This window comes from Lepisosteus oculatus, chromosome 16, assembly GCF_040954835.1.
Source record: "Lepisosteus oculatus isolate fLepOcu1 chromosome 16, fLepOcu1.hap2, whole genome shotgun sequence".
NCBI classification, from domain to species: domain Eukaryota; kingdom Metazoa; phylum Chordata; class Actinopteri; order Semionotiformes; family Lepisosteidae; genus Lepisosteus; species Lepisosteus oculatus.
Genome location: NC_090711.1, coordinates 14702613 through 14727335, shown reverse-complemented (window position 1 = coordinate 14727335; position 24723 = coordinate 14702613). Strand labels below are relative to the sequence as shown.

At 40.2% G+C, this 24723-nt stretch overlaps 1 protein-coding gene across 1 annotated transcript in view; it reads right to left on the bottom strand.

Annotated features, from left to right (window-relative positions):
* Nucleotides 1-23868, bottom strand: part of tgm2b (transglutaminase 2b) — a 29658-nt gene extending 5790 nt beyond the window's left edge. The window contains exons 1-9 of the mRNA XM_006639433.3: nt 23568-23868; nt 9864-10043; nt 7339-7569; nt 3829-3947; nt 3173-3301; nt 2461-2638; nt 1270-1405; nt 826-929; nt 44-283 (exon numbers count right to left, since the gene is read on the bottom strand). Coding sequence (XP_006639496.2) covers nt 44-283; nt 826-929; nt 1270-1405; nt 2461-2638; nt 3173-3301; nt 3829-3947; nt 7339-7569; nt 9864-10043; nt 23568-23577 — 1327 coding nt within the window. The 5' untranslated portion in view covers nt 23578-23868. The remainder of the gene's footprint in view (nt 1-43; nt 284-825; nt 930-1269; nt 1406-2460; nt 2639-3172; nt 3302-3828; nt 3948-7338; nt 7570-9863; nt 10044-23567) is intronic.
* Nucleotides 23869-24723: the final 855 nt, after the last annotated feature.

The window sequence follows — 24723 nt, the reverse complement described above, 5'->3', positions numbered from 1 at the left end:
TGAGCCATTTGTGAAGGCTGAAAGCAGTCTTTGGGCCACCTACCCTCAGGGTACTTGTAGAGATGGGTGATGTCTTCCCGGTCGTCACTGCCCACACTCTTGGTACTGATGGACTGGCCCACTGTGACAGTGCCTCTGATCTTGTCCTCAGTGCCATCTTTACGCTTTATGAAGCTGACCACATCGGCATTGACCTCAGCAAATACAAAGGGTGCATCATACTTGAAAGTGAGCTCTCCTTCCTTGATAGCTTTTACGGGGACAGGCCCACAGCAGTAAACACCTGTGGACAGAAAGAGAGTGAAAGAATAACCCAGCAGTCCCAGGACAACTCTGAGCAGGTCTTAAAATTCCCCTGAATCAAAAATAAACTTTATATTCAGCAGGTTCCAGTCTTGACAAACATGTCTAACTAACTTCAAGTACTCAGCAGGAACTGCATACATCATGGATTCTGTACAGAGAAAATCAAGCTGGTACATGCACAGGTGAAAAAAATGGCTTGGTTCCCCAGTATCTGCTTACCCTTTCATGACTTAAATCTGATGATCTAGTTTGCTGTGTGTCAGTGTCGTTCATCTATGCACAGAGCCCCAGCTCACACTGGATGAACAGAACCCTCCAGACAACCGATCAGAACAGTGGTCATTCTTCTGTTCTTAACACCATCCCAAAATTAATCAGGCTCTCATTCCTTAAAAAGCTTTAATGTCTAGCATGAAAACTTGATCCCAAAAAGCATCTTCGATATCCACATTGTAACTGATTTTGTGAAATGTGCTTTTGGAAAGTGTTATATAAAACAGACTTCATCGTCATCAGTACCTTCACTCTTCTCCTGGGGTGTCGGGTCACTAGCTTGCCACTCACTGAAGTCTGGACTTAGATCTGGGCGCTTGATCCAGCTCTCTACCCAGCAGTGAAAGTTCCTGCAATGACACACAAGCCTAAGAGGACCTCCCGTGTACAAGAAAAGCCATTTTGTTTTACAATCTGTCTACATGTTGTCCTTAAGGATGACAGACATTTGAAGTAAACATATTCAATTATTTCATATTCAATATTTTTGCCAGTTTGGCTGTGAAAAGAATAGAACAATACCTACTGAAACTGTAACAATACTGTTTGGCATATTTTTAGCTTGAATGTTCTTAAATGTACTGTACATAAACTATGTTCCTATGGTGTTTGTGGAGATCCAGTGCAGATAAGACAATTTCAGAGTCCAGTTTGATTCTGCAATTCTGCGGAACTCATCAACCTCCTTACCAGATCATGTCTCGGGTTTTCTTGAGCGGACTCCCATTTTCATCGAAGTAGCGCTCAATGACGAGGTTGCTATTGGTGTCGTGAGCAGACATGTAGTTGGTGACGACGCGAGTTGGGATTCCCAGAGCTCGAAGAACTGCCAAACAGTTCCAAAATTCAGATGATGTTGCTTCATTATTTAACTTCAATGTAATAAATACAGCAATACATAGTATATGCAGCAAAAAATCTTTTAGCTTTTAATATTACATCATTTGGAATAATATAGTATACTTCAAAATAATGATGGTAAATATCTCTATTGTGTCATATTTTGTACCCCCCAATGTTCCAGATTAGCATTTTGGGTCAAATTTCTTTCTCTGCATCCATCCATTTCAGCTTCATCCAGCATGGGGTCGCAGGGGAGCCGGAGCCTATCCCAGCAGGCAACGGGACTGGATTTCAGTCCATTGCAGGGCAGACAGGCACATGCACACACTTGCACCAGGGCCAATATTCCCAGAAGCTATTCATCATAGTACTGTATGTCTTTGGGCAGTGGTAAGAAACTGGAGCACCCAGAGGAAACACATGCAAACATGGGGGGAACGTACTAACTCCACACAGTACCCTGGGAACTGAACTTGGGGCTCCTGGTCTGCGAGACAACAATGCTAACTGCTGCGCCAGCCATTTTATATATATAATGTATGTAAAATACTTGCACTTGTTCATTTATTTACAGCATGATGTTAGGAAACTTCAGTACTACTTTAAGGCTAATCAAGCACTAGTTGCTCCTAGGGTGGTGTGGTAGCTCTGTAGCTAAGGATCCGCGACTGTGGCTGGAAGGTTGTTAATTCATATCCCGTGGCTGGCAGAGGAAACCTACTCCGTTGGGCCCCTGAGCAAGGCCCTTAACCCCAACTGCTCCAGGGGTGCTGTATAAATGGCTGACCCAAACTTCTCTCCCTGTCTGTGTGTCTCAGGAAGAGCAAGTTGGGGTATGTGAAAAGACAAATTCCTAATGCGAGAAATTGTATATGGCCAATAAAGTGATCTTATCTTAATCCCTGTCTGTGTATCTTGTGGAGAGCAATTGCAAATTGGCAAATACAGTGATCTTATCTTAACACTTGTGCTGGTTGTGATGAATGGCCAGGATCTTCCCCAGGGTATCCAGTGCAGTAAAGCCATGAAGATGCTTACCCGTACAGGCCACAGCAGCAAACACCCAGCACTGTCCGTATCTCACAGGCTGGCAGGACATGGAGTCCCAATTGCGGAGAATCTCCACACTGCCATTCCAGCTGCTGGGATTCACTCCGTCCGAGTAACTGTTGTCCCATCTGCCATACAGGACCCCCTTATCATCATTGCAGTTGATCTAGAATTGAGAAAGCTCACTCAGTTTAATATCTACAGAAAATTCAGTTTATACTCTGGGATTTAAACTGACTGAAGTGTAGTACCTCTACTCTGGCTACAGAGTATACATGAAGGTTTAGTTTCTTTCAACGTGAATTACTTTCATTCCACCGCTAACAGACCTCAACAGAATGTTAGATGATGGCATTAAGGACAAAACTTTGCAAGATCTCTGCTACCTCCTGTATCATTTAGATTGGTCCAATAAATGCACTCCCATCAATATACTGGGAACACAGATTTCACTCATTTTAACAAACAGATATCTGATGGAATGTGTTTAAGCCATGATTATGTTATGGATTGTTTTATCCCAGCTATTGAAAACCAAGTCTTAAAGAGAACGGGAGGACATTGAGGACCGTGATGGGCCCACCGCAGAAAAAGAGTGCAGCACAGTGCAGAGAGTGTGCCCATGAGTTCATGGTTCGAAGCAGGAAGGCATGAGGTGGGTGAGTAGGAGTCACAAGCATGGTCATAAGGTACTGCTCACCATTGCACTCACAACCCGTGTGACGTACACAGGGTTCCTCCTCCCTGAGCAGTCCTGCTCTGGATTCCTGAAGAATTTGGGATTCATGTCCAGAATGCGCAGGCAGGCATCCAGGATCCCGGGTTCGAACTGACAAGAGTGAGCACAGACAGAGTCAACAAGGTCCTCTGGTTATAGCAACTAGCTGACCCCCCCTTAAATAGGTGAATTAGCCAAAGTACTTTCACCCTACACCTGTTAGCAGTTCCTCAGGCTAACAGGCTGACTCTTAAAACACTGACATGGGATTTTTAAACCCCACGTAGTCAGTACCTTGATTTAAGATCACTTCCAAAGGATGCTCACCCTGCCCCACACCTGAACACCACCATTATAATTACGACTTCACAGCATTTTCAGATTTTCAGGGTTTATTTTATTGCCTTTTACATTTTACTCACTGGGACTTCACTAGATCCCAATTTAGCAGAAATTCCACCTCGTTACAGGATAGCATAACAAGTATTGTTAATTTAATACTTGTAATTAATTTTAAACAGTTTAGTTGGAATTTTGATCTAATGTGCGTTTTATCTATTACTTGGTTATTTTACACATGGAGAGGGTGTACTGAGCCCATATTTATGACATTGTAATTATTTTAGCTATCATGTTACCTGTCCGAAGTTCCAAGGGGTTGGAACGGGGAATTTGTAATTGCCCCGGAAAATAAGACCATCCTGGGCCAAAACATACTCCTCCAGTTTCTTTTCATCAGCCATATACACAGTATCCTCTGTGAAAAACAGATAACATTCATGCAAACAATTACTATGTAGAATCTTTACAAGAAATCATGTTAACATTTTGATTTCTAAAATATTCAATTTGCCAGGTCTTCAGAATTTTAGGGTCAGGGCATAATCCTGCAGTTGGGGCCCAAAATGTGCTGTGGAAACTGCTTATAACACAAGCGGAAGATTAAATTACTTTTTGTCCTTTTGATGTTTTTTCATTGTTAATTCCACTTTTAACCTTTACAGGCCTTTAAAGTCTGTAAAAAATACAACCTTCCTTTCCTTTGTTGTCTACAACAAATCCTTTTGTGCGTGTTAGTATAACAGATCTGTAACTGTGTATTTGCAAGACTACTATTAGCACATATGAAGGTAGTCATATGTCATGGAGTCATGGAGCCAATCAATTTGAGATTTAAGATTAATTTAACATGTGGATCCAATCCTGGTCCTGGAGGGCTGGTGCATCTACAGGCTTTCAGTCAAGCTGGACATGTTACAACCTGAATCAGCCCGTTACTGGCTTACATGGGTCAGTTTAACAGCTTCTCCCCATAATTTGGTTGCTTTGGTTTTAAACAGAACTAGAAAACCTGCATACTGGCCCACCAGGATCAGGACTGGGAACTTCAATCTTAAATTATCTGCTTTTAACTACAGTAGATAGCCTAGAATTGTGTCTTTTTAATTACTTCCCCACATTTCCTACATGATGTAAGTGTAAGCAAACTCCTTATTAATAAATACTCATATATTGCTTGGTGTTTCCATTATTTTGTCCTCCTCCTGTAGGTCCTGCCTAAACAACTTGTTAAAGAGTTCTTAAAAAATGCATCGTATTTAGATTTTGAGAAGGATTGAGATTAGCCTAAAGTCCTTTTTGGAATACTGTTATACAGGTTTTGAACTGTTTCTACTGGGATATTAGACCATTCTTCAAGAAGGACACCCTCCAGTTCTTTGTTTAGATGAAGAAGCTGAAAATCTCTGCACTCAGTGTTCCACAACTGTCCATAAAGGTTCAATTATGTTTAGATCTGGTGACTGGATAGGCCATGGAAGATGTTGGACTTGAAACCACTCCTGATCCATTTAGTAGTATTATGTGGGAACTATCGCCTTGGAACATTGGAAATGTTTACACTACAGGTCACCTAAAATGGCTTTGCATTCCTTGACATTAATTCTATCATGCAGAGGAATAATACGAGTCATGGACTCTCATGAGATGGCATATAACAAGATAGCAGATCCACTACCATTTTTGACAGCTGGGAACAGGGAGTGCGAGTCAAATATTTCCTTTTGCGTTCCCTAAATATAAACCCAAGCAGACTTGGGAAAAAGAGTAAAAGATGACTCATCAGATCACATTACTTTCTTCCACTGCTCAAAAGTCTGTGTTTTGTGCTCATTAAACCAGATTATGTGATGCTGTGCATTTGCCTTGGTTACAAGTGGTTTCCGAATAGCAGTCCTACCAATCTCATGACATGAATCTCATGACATACAGGGTATCTTGAGACTGGGTCACAGAGGTATAGGCTGTCCTGTGATCATTTGGGAGGCTGATTTTGTGGATTTTAACAATCCTGTTAAGTGTCCATCAATCCCTGCCTGTGAGCTTCAACTTGCGACCACTGTTCTTTCCCGATGCTGTTTTCCCTCTATGAGTGACACACTTGCAATTCAGGCACCAACTACTTCATCTCTATTAAAATATGTTACATCTCTCCTGTTGCTTTCGAAATTTACTTACAGTATTACATTACATGTGTTGATTTTAAGACATCTTTTATAGCAGAAACATACTGGTAATTCCTACTGAAATGAATGTGAAACATGTATTGTAACTAATTGACAAATAAGTTTTCATTAGATGTATCCATTTTTTTGTCCTCCCCGGTACCTCTTCTAAATTCATGTTGACTATTCCCTAGGATGTTATTTTCATGCAGCCGAGCCTCTGGTTTAGTTCTAATAATTGTTTGACCTTAGAAGTCAGAAGAGTCAGATGTTGGTCTATAGATACTGGATTCAGTTTTATCAATCTGGTTAATGATGGACATACTACTTCTCTAATTCTCTAATCCTTGGGCACTGTCTTGAGCAACCGTTGGAATAGTTCTGTTAGAGGCTTCTGGATAGCATTTCATTTTCTTAAGCAAAACTGGCAAGACACAATCAGGCCCTGGAGATTAATTCATCTGAGTGGTTTCAGTACCAAAACTCTTCTGCCTCTTCTACGATGAAACTGCTGTATCCAATACAGATCTTTGTCCCTCCACTGCCTTAGACATGTTGTTGACTTCTTCCTTACTTGCACCTGAGCAAAACACTCATCATGTACATCAGCCATTTTCCTTTCACAGTCAAGAAGTTTCCTATTATTGTCCTGGACAATTATAGGAATAATTTGATCTCATCATTGATGAGCTTCTGTTGCTGAAATAACCTCATTTTTTTACCTTTCAATTTATCTTTTGGTCTTTCTAAGACCAGATCCATTTTTACATGTGCTTCTATTCATAGTTCTCCATTTCTTTTACCAGAAACTGTTGTTTTTTAATCATTTAATTAAAAATAAATGGTGGTTCAAGAAATGGAAAAATATAAAGCACTTTTTTTTTTGCTTTTAAAATTTACTCACTAAAATTTTTACTCATTGTTCTGTTAATGTAACAAACTATTTAAGCTGCTGCCATCAATTTTCCACCATTTTCATATACTGTATATCCTATCCCATTTTGCTTTTTTAACTGTGCCTCATTTCTTCAAAGTCTGCTTTCAGGAAATTGTCAACTTTGGCTTTGGGCTGAACCTGTACAGTTTCAAAATATACTTCAAAACATATTATGATCTCAGTTCCCCAGTGGCTTTCTCACCTCTGCTTGCCTCATTCTGTCTTAATTGTTTGAAATGAGAAGATATATACAAGCATTTCCTCTTGTAAATATGCCAACTGGATAAGAAGGCTGTCATTAAGCATGTCTACCACTGCGGTTTCTCTTGCCTAAAGGTCATTCAAAGTGTATGTGTGGGGAAGGTCTGCATCAAACTTCAAAACTACTCCTTTTGTACAAAAAATATTAATATCCTTATAGTGTTGAATTCTAATAATCATTTTCATTTGAAATAGCATCCATCTAAAACACATTTTATTCTTATGTAATAAAAGGTGGTGTCTAGCAGAGCTGCACAGTCTAGTTCTTGATATCAATTTTGTTTTACCTTTGAATTATTTGAAAGTGTAATGGCCTTGTGAATGTGATGGGTTTTCCTTTTTAACTTTGAATAACCTGCACTTTCCTAGGTCTTGAGAGACCCAAAGATCACAGATTGCAATCCTGCTGCAGAGGGAGATCAGTTCAGTCAGCAAGCCTTGCTCACCTGAGCACCAGGGGTTAAAGAGCAGCACAAACTTCCCAGCTGGGACACTAGTGTCCCTGTCCTGCAGGATGAGAGAGTAGAGGCCGATGGGAGCGTCTGGTGGAGAGCAGATGGACAGGTTGACTTCAGTTCCAGCACAGCTGGACGCTGTGGCACTCCACTGGCTGCGGTCAACAGACTCTCCTACAGGGAAGGTGGCCATGGTGCCACTGGCCTGGGAAACACATGGGCCTGCAAACCAAGGGAGAAAGGGCTTCATTAGAACTGCCCTCCTGGATCAGTCTGGGCAAACACAGGAAGCTGCTCAAGGCCTCATGAATGCCATTCAAATGAGTGAAGTCAAGATAAACACCAATGGGCACTACTTCACAAGTGGAGTGTTTTATTTATAGGAATTAAGGAAACAATTTAGATTCCTAGATCACTAAACGGCATACAGTAGGTGTGGTCCATTCTTTAAAACACTATAATCTCCATTTAAATTGCTAAAATAAATATTTATCTTAAAGCCACAACACAATTATTTGAAATTCCATATTTAATGAAGTCAGAAATGAATAAGGGACCTTCTCATTTAAAATAAAAAAAAATGGAAATTACTGGTGCATTACAATAAGCAATAAGCTTAATTGTTTAGTTTAAGATCAATAACATTTGTCTAGAATTTTGTATTAATTGAAACCTTAATATATATGGGCACTGATGAGGGCCCAGAATGTAAGTTTAATTAAACTTTGCTTCAGATGCATACATTAATACAGTAGTGCAGTGGCTCTGTGGCTAAGGATCTATGCCTGTGGCTGGAAGGTTGCCGGTTTGTATCCCATGGCCGGCAGAAGAATCCTACTCCGTTGGGCCCCTGAGCAAGGCCCTTAACCCCAACTGCTCCAGGGGAGCTGTATAAATGGCTGGGATCCAACGCTCTGACCACAAGCTTCTCTCCCTGTCTGTGTGTCTCGGGGAGAGCAAGTTGGGGTATGTGAAAAGACAAATTTCTAATACTGCATATTAGCAATCTTAGAAACTGCATATGGCCAAAATGTGAGTTTATCTCAATATATTAGTGTATGGTGAACTGAAATCGTAGTGATTTGTTTAGAAGCTTTAAATTGAAGATAGGGCCTGTATTCTCTGGCCATACAATATCAAATCTCATTGTTTTAAGTGGCAGAAAAAGATTATTTAAATTCAGAAGATTAATTTTACAAGGCTATAAATGTCTATGTTCATGAGGGTATAGTTTTTAGGTGATGAGGTTTTTATTAGATAGGTCTTAAAAGAAATGCGAGGATGCACCAAGATCACAGATGTTCTCTGACAAACAAGTGTCAGCACAGCAGTAACTGTTACAGATTGATTTCACAACTTGGCTGTACTGCTCAAATAAATCCTCAGCACACATGATGTTTTTACTTCCAGACATGCGCTATCTATAATTGGAGTTTTACATGGTTTAATTTATTTGCTTAATTTAGTTTTTGCTAATCTTTAGAAAGATCTACAATGAGATAGCATAAGCCACTGACACAGTGTGTGAAGTGTGTAGTGACAAAGTCCAGGCATGCTAGTGAGAATTCCACACTGTGAGTAAGTATTTATTCCTTTAACAGACTGTGTGTGAATTAAGTGGTTTTTACAATCCCTGCCTTGCAAACTGTGGAAATAGCTCAACTTAACATGAAGAAAGTTGTGCAGTAAAAATGAGCACAAATTGAAAAAATGTCTAGCTGGAAATGAGATTTGCATTGCACAGAATTTCTTTGTTGTTTTTTCAGACTACCATTTGTTTAAATGGTAACATCTGGGTTGGGGCATCCTGCAGGCTAACTTAGAAACTATGACTCTCCCTTTTATGGTGAAAGAAGAGAACTGTGCTAAAAAAAGCTTAACGGTTTGCTATTCGCTCTTCTGCAAAAACGTTTTGTGCTTTTAATCAGCTAAAGGAGAGGACTGCTCCTCCCTCTGTGACTGCAGCGGGCTGTAACTGAAACACGGACGCAGGAATTCCATTGTGCTCCGTCTGGGAATTGCTCCAAGTGACAGGACCTTCAAACACACCCCAGTTCACATTACCACCATTACAGTTCAGCAAAGGGCTGTTTGCTTTCTTTCTGTAAAACTCCAAAGGAAGGTCACCTGCAAGTTCACTTCTCAGCCCTCTATAAACATTTCCACAGTCCAGTCACCATGGAAATTGCTATCTGGGACAACACATTTCCTGTGTGGGAGCAAGCGGTTTGTCCTATAAGATGTTGGTACACTGGTGAGAGCACAGAGAAAAATAATGCAAGGAAGGTGTGGCGTTTATTTACAGTAAATGGCATTTTTTTTTAGAAAAAATAATTTCCCTCCTTACCTCCAAGCCACCTTAACAGTTTTCAGAGCCTCCTTTTATAGGTGCCCAAAGGTTTTTTAACGAAAACATGCTGTAGTTGTATTTTTGTGACTAAAGACAGCAGCACTGCTAAGATGATCCTACAGTTTGGCACAGCCTCCTGTGCAGTACCTGAAAGAGGCAAGCGTACCTGTCTCAACAACAAGGCTGAAGGTGTCCACTCCTGGCCGGAAGGTCCCGGAGCGAAGATGTAGAGTGATGGTGAAAGGCTGGCCTCTCCTCACAATGAGGCGGTCCACGCCATTCAGGTCCGTCCGGTGATCCGTGTTGTTGAACTCATACTGAAGGTCAAAACGCTCAACGTCCAAAGCTGAGAGATACGAGAGAGACGGGCAGAGAGTAGCGTATTTTTCCAAAGACACCAAAACTAATCCTTGCACAGAAAACTACAAAGCATGATTGCATCTTCAATCTGTACATAGTGGCAAAGGGTTATAAGCCAAATTTAGCAAAAAGGCCATCATTCTGAGCTCAACTGCCTTGTTATTTCATTTTTCCACAGCAGCCGTTTGTCAGAGATCAGAACTTGAGTGGAACAAATAGTTGGAAAAAACAAAAGAAATGTAATTTGGTTTATAGGTGCATGGTTTCCAAACAGGGAACAGATGGATACAAAGTCAAAAGAAGAAGGTTACAATTCATAAACAATAGCTCACAACATATTCTATCTTAAATCAAATAAGTTAAAGACTGGGAAAATATGGCCAAAATGGATTAATTGAAGAAAAAAAAAGAGTGAGGATAAAGGTCGCCAGATTGGAAAGTGGGCTCAAAAAGAGAAAAAGAGGCAGAAAAGATACAGGTGCATATAAATAAAAAACAGCAGAGACAGAAGAGAACATTTCAGCACAGGCAAAAAATAATGCAAACTTTTTTTCCCCCAGTATTTCAACAAAAAATGCGCTGTCATACTGTAGTAGAATAAAATACTACTACTAAGATGGTAACAGATGTAAATAAAATAATAACAACTAAATATTTCATCTGGATCTTTACAACAAAACCTCAATAACATGCCTGCAGCAAGAGATAGCAGACACAGATCTAAAGGGCTGAACGACTTAAAATAAACCTGTAAGTCACTGGAGCCTAAATGGTATCTGAGTACGGAAATGATAAATGTTATTCATAGACCTTTTGTTAAGATATTTTAAATCTAAGGAATGGAACTACAACCACCGTCTGGAGAAATACAATTTTTAACACCAGTTTTTTTAACAAGGGGGATAAAATTGAACCAGGAGCTAGTTAGAGCTTTCAGTCTTGCTTTTGTTATCGGTGATGTTAGGAAAACTAAATACATAAATGAGAAAATGTACAAAACCTGAGCATTTTAAGAGATGGCTAACATGGATTTAGAGAGGGAAAGCCTTATCACATCTTCTTCTAGACAGCACAGAAGCCAATTAACGTCGCAGTTCAAAGACTTATTGTTTTTATTATTATTATTTTATTAATGTTTTAAAGTACTGTATACTAGTTTGTCACTCTTCTCATCCCCTCTTTGCTAAATGGCTTTTGAATAGAGTCACATGAAGAGAGAGGTGAAACAGCCCTACACAGCCCTGTCGCAGTACACGAATATAATTATATCTTATTAATTTCTTTAGATACGCGATTCTTTTAATACAGTCTTTGCTGTGCTCTAGAGGATCCTTGTGATATTTCGAGCTCTGGTTGAATGATAAGTGTCGCAGTTTAAATAATTTTCGTAGTTAGAAATTATGGAACGCTCTGTTAAAAGCAAGGGAGTTTTTATGTCCGTTGCAGTTTTTTTGCAACATGAATATAATTATATCGTTATTAATTTCTTTAGATACGCAATTCCATATTATATTCCCTTTTAATCAAATTCTAAAAGTATGCTTGTTGACTCCGGTATCACGTTAGTTAAAGACTTCGATGCTTAAAATGTTTAGGAAGAAATTGAATACTGGTGTGTATGTTTTCTTTAAAGTACCGAGACCAGCCATATACTGTATGTTTAAGTTCCAAAATTAATATCGTTTATGGCCTTCACACGCGTTGCAGTATGCTCCTATTCTTTTTATGCTCAGGTACTAAGATTTCCCTTCAGTGGTAAAATTCAATATAAATATTCAATACTACAACGGGCACAGTAAAGACATTTACTGTAAATCTTTCTACGACAGACCAACGGACCACGAGTGCCCCTGTCGGTCAACCAATCACGTACCACGGTACCGCGCGTCATCGTGCGTCACAATGCGCGACACCGTAGCCAATTACCTCTGGTACGTGTGTGTACCGCGCACTTTGAATGGCTGCATCTGTACTAATACATTAATTGACTTCTGGGAAAATTGGTCCTGGCATGAGTGTGTGCCCTGTGATGTACTGGCATCCCATCCAAGGTGTATTCTACCTTGCACCTGTTGCTTGGATAAAGTAATTAGAAAATGGAAGGATTTTACATTAGAAAGTTTATAGTTTAGAATAAGGTGCTCGGCTCAGTTTTGGTCACCATACCACATTATAATATTACGGTCAACCCAGAATACTTCTTCAGATTGGGCAGAAAAACAGAGACATGGGGTCACAACTGAAAACGAATTCATTATGTAAATGAAAAGTGAACACCTATTTACAGGCTCCCATTTTCTTTGGGGAGATAAAAATAATCAGATAAAACTTTGGTTTCAGTCACTACACTACCCGACAAGCAAGATGGGCTAAGTGGGCTCATCTCGTTTGCAGCTTTTATTATATAGTACATCTACCCAGTAGTTGAAACCCACTAACTCACCACTTATAAATAGGCTGAAAACGCCTTCTTTGAATTTCATAACTGGGTTTGTAAAACAGATTTGTAAAACTCGGGGACTCAGTTTTGCATGACTTGTTTCCAATTCAACTTTGCGTAACAAGTGGATTTGGAGCACTTTCGCAAGATTTGTTTTCCCGTTTTCTGTAAATTTGAGTGTCTGAGAGAAGCCAGAAAAAAAGCAATAGAATTACTAAAACTCTTTAATAGCCTGAGCATTTGTGCATTCCTGGTGTAAATTGTCCATGAAATCATTTGCATGTCAAAACCTCAATGCACAATCCATCATATGACCAGTGAAGTCTCCTTCCTGACAGTTGGTGGACAAATGACCAAATTGGAAGGTCTCTGCTGGGTGCTCTGTGCTCATATTCAGTCACTGACATCAAGAAGCAACATTAAATACCAATGTTCCAGATTGTAGCTGCAGGACAAATAAACCAAAAAACCTAATTAAAAACTTTGTGGTTGATATTTCTTTTGCTGTTTTAAAATGTTTGTTTTGTTAAAAAACAAAAGACTTTAAGACTACATTGTAAACTGTGAAACAGAACATTTTGAAACATAATAACCATGAAATTGACAGAGATGTGACATTTTTGGAGAGGAGAATTCGTTAGACATCCAGAAAAGATACATTAGTGCAAATGAATTAATTGCAGTAGGTCTGCCCCCTGCTTTGTCATTTACAGAGGGCTGTGCACTTGTTTTTGAAAGAGTGTCACAGAAGTGGGAGTAGGGCAGTGGCTTGGAAAGTTATATTTACTTAAGTTCTGCATATAATGACCAATGTTTTTGTCAGTGTTTGTCTTTTTTTCTCTTGTGTCTGCTTCCCCCTCCTTCTAAATACACCCTGCCTTTTTTCCCGCACAGACAGTATAGCAGGCAGCAGCCCTAACAGCCTGAGTGACAGACTGTTTGCCTGGACACCCAATTACAACATTAGAAGCGTGGGGGTTTGGAGCCAGCTGAGACTGGGGGAGCAAGAAGAAAGGAAGGAGAGACACCATGACGCCTGGTTATCTGCACACAGGCCATCCTCAAGAAGCCCCCCCACTTGTTTATGTCTGCCTACCCCCCTCCCCTGTGATCACCCAGGCCTTCCCAGCCCTTCATTCAAGTCCTGGAGATCTGGCCAGAATAAGGACATATAAGCCTTGGCCAGTGGACGAAGGTGCTTTCTCTTCCTCCCTTCTCCTGAGACTGTGTAGAGGGCGGGATTGGGGACTGTACTTCTCTGGGACTGTCAAAATGAACGAAGAAGCTAGCTAGCCAAAGTATTAAGCAGTTTGCATCCTTTCTTCTGTGTGGCAGAGAGATATTCCATTACAAAAAAACTCATCCTGGCACGAGATGGAGAGATCCAGTATGGAACTGTGTTTCTGTCAGTGAGTGCACGATGGGAGTTTCTTCTGTCCTTTTTCTCATGGTTGTTTGGACTGGGTAGTTGCATTGTTGTTGCAGTGTTTAAGGTTTTCTTTAGCTCAATCGGCAAGACCCCTGTTGAGCGATACCGGAGACCCGGGTTCGAGCCCATGCGATGAGGGAAAAACTGGGCCGGGAGCCGCAAGGGCACAAACCCAAGAATACGCTACAATATACTATTTTGTTTTGGGGCAGTGCGTGGCACTGTGGCTCTTGATCTGCACATGTGGCTGGAAGGTTGCCGGTTTGTATCCTGCAGCTGGCACAGGAATCCTACTCCGTTGGGCCCCTGAGCAAGGCCCTTAACCCCAACTGCTCCAGGTGCACTGTACAATGACTGACCCTGTGCTCTGACCCCGAGCTTCTCTCCCTGTCTGTGTGTCTCATGGAGAGCAAGTTGGGGTATGTGAAAAGACAAATTCCTAATGCAAGAAATTGTGTATGGCCAATAAAGTTATCTGTATCTCTCTGGTGCATGTACAGTGATAGCTTTTGATGGCTGCAAGGAGCACGTTAGGCTAAACCTTGCCTATCTTGTGCTGGTTGCTCTGGGGGATCTGAGCGTCTGTGCGGGGAGAAGAGTCCTCATTTAAAATTGCTAGGAGGCGTAGTCGGCTACAGGACCTGCTACTGTAATGCATTTCAAAATTATTAATTAAATAAATGGCATTCAAAGGATCATGAACAGAAACTTGAAATATTTTGGACAGATTTCCCCAGGGAATTAATCCTGAGGAGTAATCAGTCAAGTGAGAAACATCAATCTGCAGATGTAAAAAAAAATACTGAGTAACACAAGACATCATTAATAATATACTGTATACCACTGCTATAACACAGTTTTCTTAATATGAACCTTGTTATAGCCTGCATAAGGAGAAAGACTGGGTTAAAAAAAACAATTGGATAATATAAAGGAAATCTATTAATATGAATGTATACAGTACTATAACTCACTTCATTAATCAGTCCCCATATACAGTAAACTATGTGACATACATTAGCAAGACCTAGGAGCTTCATTGCCATTTGAGATTTATTTAATTCTTAAAGTTATTAAATCCCCCCTCCACCATGTCTCAAACTTTTATTAAAGATTCCTTACTTGGGCCAAGATGACTGTTGACTCAGTCGCAAAACAGTGACAGGGACTTCAGATTCGCCTGAGGGGTTACACTAAGCTGTTTGTGCAGTTTGGTCCTGCCCCAGTTCATAGTCTCCCATTACCTTTCAGTCTGACTTCCCAAACCAAGTACATTAACAGCTGATTTTCTTCTTAAACTTGTCTTGAGACTCTGAAACAGGTCTGGCATTTGACCCAAACATATCCTAATCCATTTTCTTAACACCAACACCCCAGGCTTGTGTTATTGGAAGAACAAATGTTAGTTCCAATGTCAGCGTTTGCTTTGCACAGTAACCTTACGAAAACAGCCAACTCCCATCCGAGGCACAAGCAGCTCTTTAATGTTTCAGACTCCTCCACTCTGACAGGACACATATGCCTGGAACTGGCAGCTTGTGCTAAGTGCAGCGATACACCCATGCTAGATCCCTTATTAGCAACATTACGCAAAGCTGTTTTACAAAGAAAACAAAATACATCCAGAGAGGTCGATTTGAATACAAAAATACCAAAAAGGTTATAATACCGAGTTACAATACAGTATGTTCCAAAGTGGGTAGTCTGCCTTGGCTTTTCCAGGCTATTACAAACCTTGAATCCAGCCAACACTAACTACATAACTGATTGTTAATGTCTTAATTGGCAGTGAAATTGGAATTCACTTTAATATGTAATGAAGAATCACTTGTAACGGCATGGAGCAGAAAAGCCAAAATTACTCTTGTTTAAGCACACACAAGTGCTTCATAATTTATTTCATCATAATTTCAATTTTATCATAACATCAGAGTCATCATGAGATGAGACAGGCACTGGCATTTATTATATATTCTACCTTACTTAACCATAACCTCCTCTTCCAAACCTGACCCAGCTTAATCCCTCTTCCTAAGAAAAAAAAAGAGGTGGAAAGATTCCTACAAAAAATCAGCCTAATCTTTTTTCAGTACTGAAAGAAGACAGGCTGTGAAATTTCCATTAACAAAGTTCAACATTTACAGAGAGAAAAACTGAAATGAAGAATTCAATTTGCTATTACCTGTACAACTATTTTGTATTAATGGTAAAAATCAACAAGAGTATCCCCAGCTCAGTTGTTGAGGGGAGAGACATTTTCAACATGTCTCTGGCCCAAGCCATAGTCCCCACCTGCTTCAAGACAACCACCATCATCCCAATACTGAAGAAAACCACAGTGTCATGCCTTAATGACTTCCGACCAGTGGCACTAACACCTGTCATCATGAAGTGCTATGAGAGGCTGGTCATGAAGCACATTAAGGACACCATTCCAAACTCACTGGACCCGTACCAATTTGCCTACCGGCCCAACAGATCCACAGATGACGCAATCTCCATTGCCATACACACTGCCCTATCCCATCTGGATAAAAATAACACATACGCAAGACTACTATTCATCGACTTCAGCTCAGCCTTTAACACTATCATTCCAGAGAAACTAGTCAAGAAACTCAATGCACTGGGTCTCAACACCACTCTCTACAACTGCATTCGGGACTTTCTGACAGGAAGACCTCAGGCGGACAGGCTTGGAAAACACACCTCCGGCACACTAACTCTGAACACTGGGGTCCCCCAGTGGTGTGTGCTTAGTCCATTACTCTACTCCCTCTACACCCACGACTGTAAGGCCAAACACAACACCAACTCCATCATCAACTTTGCCGATGACACCACAGTTGTAGGTCTGATCACAGACAATGATGAGAGGGCCTACAGGGAGGAGGTCAATCTCCTTACAACGTGGTGTGAAGACAAAAACCTCACCCTCAACGTCAGCAAAACTGCAAAATGGACATGTCCCTATCCACATCATCGGAACTGAAGTGGAAAGGGTCAGTAACTTCAAATTCCTTGGCGTCCATATCACGAGGACCTCACGTGGTCTCTCAACGCCACCTGTCTGATCAAGAAAGTGCAACAGCGCCTGTTCTTCCTAAGACAGTTGAAGAAGGCTAAGATATGTCCCCAGATCCTCACTAACTTTTACAGATGCACTACAGAAAGCACACTGACAGGCAGCATCACAGTGTGGTACAGCAACTGCAGTATTGCTGACCGCAAAGTCCTACAACAGGTGGTGAAAACTGTCCAGTCCATCACTGGGGTTGCCCTCCCATCCTACAGCTACAGAGTGTATGACCCTCTACTATCTGGAAAACAGCACCGGGGCATTCGGGTCAGGACTACCAGACTCAGAGGCAGTTTTTACCCCCGCACTATCAAACTATTAAACTCCCAGCCTCTCTCACCTACGATCTGAACCTCACAGTGCCTTCTTTTTTACCAAAAACTCAAACACACATTGAAATCTACCTCTACCTCACATGTCAAAAAGTTCACTCCCCATAATTTTCTATCCTTTATTTCATTCTGTTGATGTATGTTTTCGCACATCTGATGTTGCTCACCCTGCAGTCTGTGTGGGTCCTAATGCCCCCGTTTAGTGACGGGGACACTATTCTGTAAAATGGTGCTGTCTTTTGGATGAAATGTAAAGCTGACATCCTGAATCTCCATAATCCAAATCCCAGGGAACTTCTTGAAAAGAGTAGGGGTGTAACCCCGGCGTCCTGGCCAAATTTCCCATTGGCCCTTACCAGTCGTGGCCTCCTAATAATCCTCACCTCTGAACTGGCTACATTACTCTGTTCTCCTCCCCACTAAGAGCTGGTGTGTGGTGAGTGTACTGGCACACATTGATGATGATGGTGGAGAGGAGTCCCCATTACCTGTTAAGCGCTTTGAGTGGAGTTTCCAGAGAAGCACACTAAGTGTAAGGATAATTAGAAATAAATTTCCCATCAAATTCATTTACTACAGAGGGTGCGGTGTTGCTTCAGGGGAGGAAAGGAGTCTCTGCTTACGCACTCCTGGCTCTGGCTCATGGCTATGTCTCACAGGAGCTGGGCTGAATGGTGGACCCAGGGATGAGGCCATGAAAGAACTCTCTTCCATTGCAATCCGTTTCCAAATGAGCTTCTTGCCAATGAAAACCAATGCGAAGGAAGCGCTGCTGTAATGGAAAAGGTTTATGGACAGGGCCTTTGAAATAGGTCTTTACAAACCCTGTAATGTAGCCAACACAGACGCTGCAGGGTTTATGAACCAACATTTTTCATGCATTCATTTCCGTGCTCTCTAATATTATCACAGCTTAGCTACAACATCTCCTGCTCAGCATTGCCTTAGCAAATGATTAATTGGCACTGCAGTGACTCTATTCATTAAGAGGAGGAAAAACCTAAAATATACCTACTTATGATTGTCATTACCAGGCTTACAGTAAAAGCTTTCTCCTATAAAAGCACAGGACGTAATTTTGGCTCACAGTGGGAGTTTTATTTGTTCTCTGCTCCCATTGGCTCAGGCAGTAGTGTGGAGGAGTGGTTAAGGCTCTGGATTTGCAATGGGGAAGGTTTGCAAGTTCACATTCTGGTTAGACCATTGCTGTTGTTAAGTACCTTGTGGTAACCTTGTTGTAAAAGGCGCTATATAAAAATAAACTGACCTGAAGTATTCTTTAGCAAAACACTGTACATGACTCAGTAAAGTAAAAAGATGAACTCCGTAAAAGCCCTTCTGAATACGTATGGCACAAATGCAAGATGCTCTCATGAACAAAAAATGAGAACGCAGCAAAATAAAATAAGTTACTAATCTGAACCGCACAGTGCAAGTATGTAGGCACTATGTGGTAAGTCTGACCATAGCATACGAGATTCTTGACAACAAACCTCTCATCGATTTTTCTTCTTTAGACAAAAAGGAGAAGTATCACAAAAGAACTTGTGAAATTATTATATTCACAAAGTGCCTTCCCAAAACCAACATGACAAAGTACATAGTGATAAAGAAAAAAAAAAGTAAAAGAGAACATAAACAAGAGCATACAGGTTATATAGATAGAATGTAGGGCAATCAGACATAGGCCCTGGTAAAAAGATGAGTTTTGAGTTTAGATTTAAAGAGAATCAAAGAACTTGTCTCCTGCTGCATTTAAGAAAGGGCATTGCTAAACAATGGAGCAGCGACACAAACGATAGTCGCCAAAAGTCCGACATTTAATCCTAGGTATAGTGAGCCTCAACTGAACGGAGCCTACATGAGGGATTTAAACATGGAGGAAAATAGAAACTTTAATATTACTGACGTGTCTACTGTACAGTTGTATGCAAACGTTTGTGCACCCCTGGTCAAATTGCATGTTTCACAGAATCTCTAATCGGGGAAAAAATGTTAACAACCACTGCAGGGTACAAACAATCATATTTCTGCACATTTTAATGCACAATTACAATTTATTTACTGAATTTAACAGATTGAAAAAATAAAGCAGTGAATGTGACATATGCAAAAGTTTGGACATCCATACAGTTGATTCATTAATACTTTCTTTTAAGGTCTCAAAACTTGATTGACTCTTTAGGCATTAAATTACGCCAGTTGAAGACAATTCCAGAGTCTAATAAATACTCGGACCCTTCTAACCTCACAGGATGTCGTCTACTCTCAACAAGCATGGTTTCTTCTAAGCAGTTGCCTGAAGACTTGAAAATAAAGATAATTGTCTCTTACAAAGCAAGGGAAGGCTATAAAAAATATCTAAATGCTTCCAGCTTGGAATTTCCACTGTCAGAAACATCATTAAGAAATGGAAATTAAGGGGAACTGTTGAAGTCAAGGCAACATCTGGAAGTTGTTCTCTGATATAATCAGAGATAATCTCTGATAGAACTGCTCATAAACTGGTCAGATATGCTCTGCAGAACCCACATATCACTGCAAAAGGCCTGCAGAAAGGTTCATCTGGCACCGGAGTAGTGATTGGTTAACAAAATGCTCTGCATGGTGAAGCATTTCAAGAAAAGAACGCCTTGCCAACTGTTAAGCATGGGGTGGATGTGTTATGCTTCAGGGTTGTGTAGTGGTCAGTGGCACATGAAACACTGTGCTGGTGGAAGGAAGAACGGATTCAACTAAATCTCAATAAATCCTAGAAGCTGATGTTCCACAGCAAGTGAAGAAACTGAAGCTGAAAAGAGGTTGGATATTTCAGCAAGAAAACAATCCAAAACTACTTCCTGGTTGATTTTGAAGTATCTCACAGAAATGAAAGATTCAATTTTTTGGAAAGGTCTTCACAGTCCCCAGACTATTATTGAAAATCTGTGGGAAGATCTCAAACACGCAGTGCATGCAAGAAAACCCAAGAATAGTTCTGAACTAGAAGAGTTCAACAAGGAAGAGGGGGGGGGGGGAAGAATTCTAAAGCAAGTATAGCAAGACTCTCAGCTGTCAAAAATAAACATTTGGAAGATGTCATTTCTGGCAAAGGTGTTACCAAGCACTGATTAACAGGGTGCCCAAACATTTGCACATGCCATATTCACTGTTTTATTTTTATTTTTTTGGTTAAATTCAGCAAATAAATGGTAATTGTGCAGAAATATGTAATGTTTACGATTGTACCCTGTAGAGATTGTGTTCTTTTCACTTAAGAGATTCAGTGAAACATGCAATTTGACCATGGGAGTCCTAACTTTTGCATACAACTGTACTGTATATTTAAACCCACGGGCATTTTTCTTCAAAACAGGTATGTTTTGAAAAAAATATTACAGCTGTGTCCAGGTTTCCTGGAATTTTCATGAGGGTTTTACACTGTTTTAGCTGGGACACTGATCTTATTCAAAGTATCACAATGCACATGTACCAGCAGGCCAATCGCCACAAATGTACACAGGAGTGCTCAATCATTATTGATACATTAATTCGAGCAGGTACATTTTTGCATTTCCAATAGAAACGACCAAAAGAGACAGATTTCTATCTCCCAGAGTGGGACTGCACCTTTCTAGTGCAGGAAACACGCACAAACACACACACGCGCACATGGAGACTACTGAGACACCAGGTATCCCAGCCAGCATGTCTTTGGGAAGTCAGAGCACCTAGAGGAAACCCATAAAGCATGGCAAAAAAACTTGCAAACTCCTTGCAAAGAGACAGCCCAGGCCAGAATTACACTCAGGTTCCTAGAGCTGTGAGACAGCATTGCAAATCTCACCAAGCTGACTGCCTGTATTTCATGTTTTGTTTTCAACATACCAGAGCTTTTACTCAAGAAGCTAAGCGGTCAGAGTATTTTTTACTCCTGGGGACTCATGAATTTCCCCAAGCGCAGACGGCTCTCATCTGATCTCTCTTCTCACACAGCTTCAGGGAAGCAAGCAGACTAATTGGTGCTGCAGCTGCCATTTTCCAGGGCTAATAAAAGCCTGAAGGGCCCAGGACTACAACAGATCTATCAACACTTAGGCATTTAAAATATGTTTTGCAAAGCAGGCATGAAACTTAACACCCATTTTTAGCTAACCTTTCACACTGACTGGATCAATGGATTTTTCTTCCCTAAAGAAGGAGTTTTTAAAAGTATTTCAGGTATTTAAAAGGACAAACAAAACAGGCGTAAAATTTTTATTCCAGGTATTTTAATTCTGTCACTTCTGGAACTACTATTCTTATGACCTGAATCCTGAAGGCATTTCCCAAGAAGTTTACATCATTGTGTACATCAAAAGAGATCTGGCATTCAGATGTTTTTTCATGCAATTTCAGTTACTACTTTTCAGTAAACAGTATTAAACAGTATTCTGTCAACCTTTAATGACTGAGTTACAATGATATTAAACTGGACTTACACTTCCTAAAATGTCTCTGCAATGTTTTGTTATAATAACTTTGTTCTGCTAAGCTGCATTTTGCTACAAATGGCTTAAGTACTCACAAAAACCTTAAGCTAAAAAGATATTCTTTTGATTTTCTGCTTAATGAACAAGAAGCATTATTAATACAGACTGCCTCTCTGAACTTATTTGTAGTCCCTTGCTTTATTTAAAAAAATGCTGGGTGCAGGAATCTGCATTGTCCAACACAAAATTAATATGCCTGCATTACTTTACATAAAGAGTTGTGAGTCTAGAACAAGTTGTGAAACTTTTGGTTGAAGCCAAAACTCTGGCTTCTCTCAAGAAACAGCTGTAACTAGTAACTACATGATCCAGATGGAGTGAAGGACCTTTCTTATCACCTTATGTTGTGGTTTGCATTTGGTAAGACCCATTATATATATACACAAGACTGTATGAGGTCAAACTAAATAAGTAATACGTAGTGCATACTTTAAAAGGGAAGGAGGGACTTATTTTTTTTCCCCCCAAGCACAAATACTGAATCTCACATCACTACAGTATCTGTCTGAGAGTCACCACAGGCATCACAGCCAGGAAGTGCCAGTACAAGACCCTGAGCTATGACATGCCCAGAGCAGCTATGACCTTATAAAAGTTCCTTTAAAAAACCTACTGGAGGTGGAGGTGTCATTAAAAACAATACTTCTTGCTATATTGTTTTTCCTTTCACTGGTGCGCCCAATCATTATAAGATGCTAAAATTAAAATATCATGGACAGCTGCAAATATCCCCACTTGAAAAATTCGTTACCTTTAATTATCGGCAGTGGAATTGCATGTTTTTCTACTGAATTTTGAGTTAACACTGTATTACAGTGCTAAGCTATCCTTAGATTTTTCATCATTAGTTTAAAATGTATGAATTATTTTGTAAACATTTACAAAAAATGTAAACAGATATACTGTATGCATGCACATATTTAATTACAAATCTTGCAACTGCCGTTTAACTATACTGACTTGTTTATTTTGGAGATGTGTTCTTGCTTTCTTTTTTGTACCTACAGTATTCACCCCCGGGAAAAGACGGCTACTTCTCTACTAACACAATAATGACTAGAAAGGAACAGGTAAAGAAGAAGGTTTCGGCTGTGGACCATGCATAAAAGGCTGCATAGTTCAAGGAAAACGACATTCAGTTTTTCAAACTAGAGTGGCTCTGCAATGAATAAAACAGGCATATATCTTTACAGTACGTTGCTACAGTAATAAAAGCTATATTAAGTTTTCACGATGCATTGGAAAAAGTAGTGTAACCGTGCACAAGGCAGTCAGTCCATGAGTTTTACGAATACACACACCCCGGTGATTCTGCCTTGTTCCTGCCTGCGCGGATCCACATAACGCACAAACCCACGACAGAAGACATGATTTATTTTCTAATTCTCCCTGCAGAGCTATGGAGTTGTCAGAATACTGTACTGTACATAAGCTTATTTCAAACATTTAATTGAACAAAATACTGTACATCCAGGGACACCCAAAAAAGTTCAGCTTTCAGAATTTTTGCCCTGAAGCTACAGTATGCACAAACAAAATACCCTTTTGCAAAAGTTTTGAAAAAAAAAACGTTTTTCTTGGAATTTCTTTTGAGGATTTCAGTCCACATACTGTTGAAAGTCTTTTCTGAGAACATACACATCACGACATCAATTAAGCATCATATTTTACTATTACATATTGTTAAGTTCTGCAGGCTAAGCGCAAACTGAGCCTTACCTGGTGCCATGGCTGAACTGTGGAGAGTGGAAGATGCGCTCGCTTGTGTTCGCTTGCAGTGCTGCTATGGACACAGCGAGACCAAAGTCCGCTTTATAAGCGCGTCTGAAACACGCGTCACTGGATTTTTTAAGCAACAAACACATCTCATCTAACCCCAGGAAAACTTTTTTTTTCCTTCAGGAAACATTTTTTTTCACTCAAACACGTCTTTTCTCATCCACCTCTTTTTCCTCAAAGTGACCCTTTACTTAAGAAAAAAAGTAGGTAAGAGCGTAAGGCGGATGCACATGCATCACCATGCGGCGACTTTTTTAACTTCTCTTCCCATCTCCAGTGACCGAATGTGGTCAATGAGTGAACGACAATGACGTTCAGCCAGGAAGACCAGAGTGAGTTCACGTTTTAGGAGGGTCACGAACTTCTTTTTTTCACGCAATACCAAATTTTAAAATGAAAGTTTTTATGAATCAGAGAAAATCATTGTCCAGTGGCACACCACGACCTGTGACAAACCTCTCATTTTAAACTTACAAATACCAAAAGCTGTAAATTAAGTGATATTTGTCAATGATACATTAATTGCTCAAGAAGACTGACCTGCTTTTGGTTCTTTGTGAGTCCAAGTCGTGTTTTTAGTACAGTTTTCTTTTTTTATTTTTGCGTGCTAACATTTCCTGAACTAATGAATAACATAAGGGAGACGACTGGTTAATATTTCGACCAGTGAAAACAAATATGTGCAATTAATGACTCGAGAGTCGATAGTCAGAAGAAATAGTTGACGGGTTTTCTGTGAAAGCAACACACAGGATAAATCCCCTTTATTATATGCAGTTTTTTGATCCACACTAACACTTCGGGTTAATATGCTGGAGTTTTTATACACATGCTGCTCGGTTTGAAGTCAAAGGTGTGATTGATTTAAAAAGGGTGATTATATTTAGAAAATGCATTTAATTATAATATTGTAACTAACCACTACCACATTCTTGACAAGTCCCCAAGTGCTATCTGAATGTGAAAAAGTGTTCAGGTTCATATTTGGCATCCCCCTGAATTCATGCCTGGCAATGGTCACCTTTGTACAAGAAACAACTTTGTTGCTTTCCTATAACTATACTAAGTACTAAGTCAGTGAACACCAGCATTACTG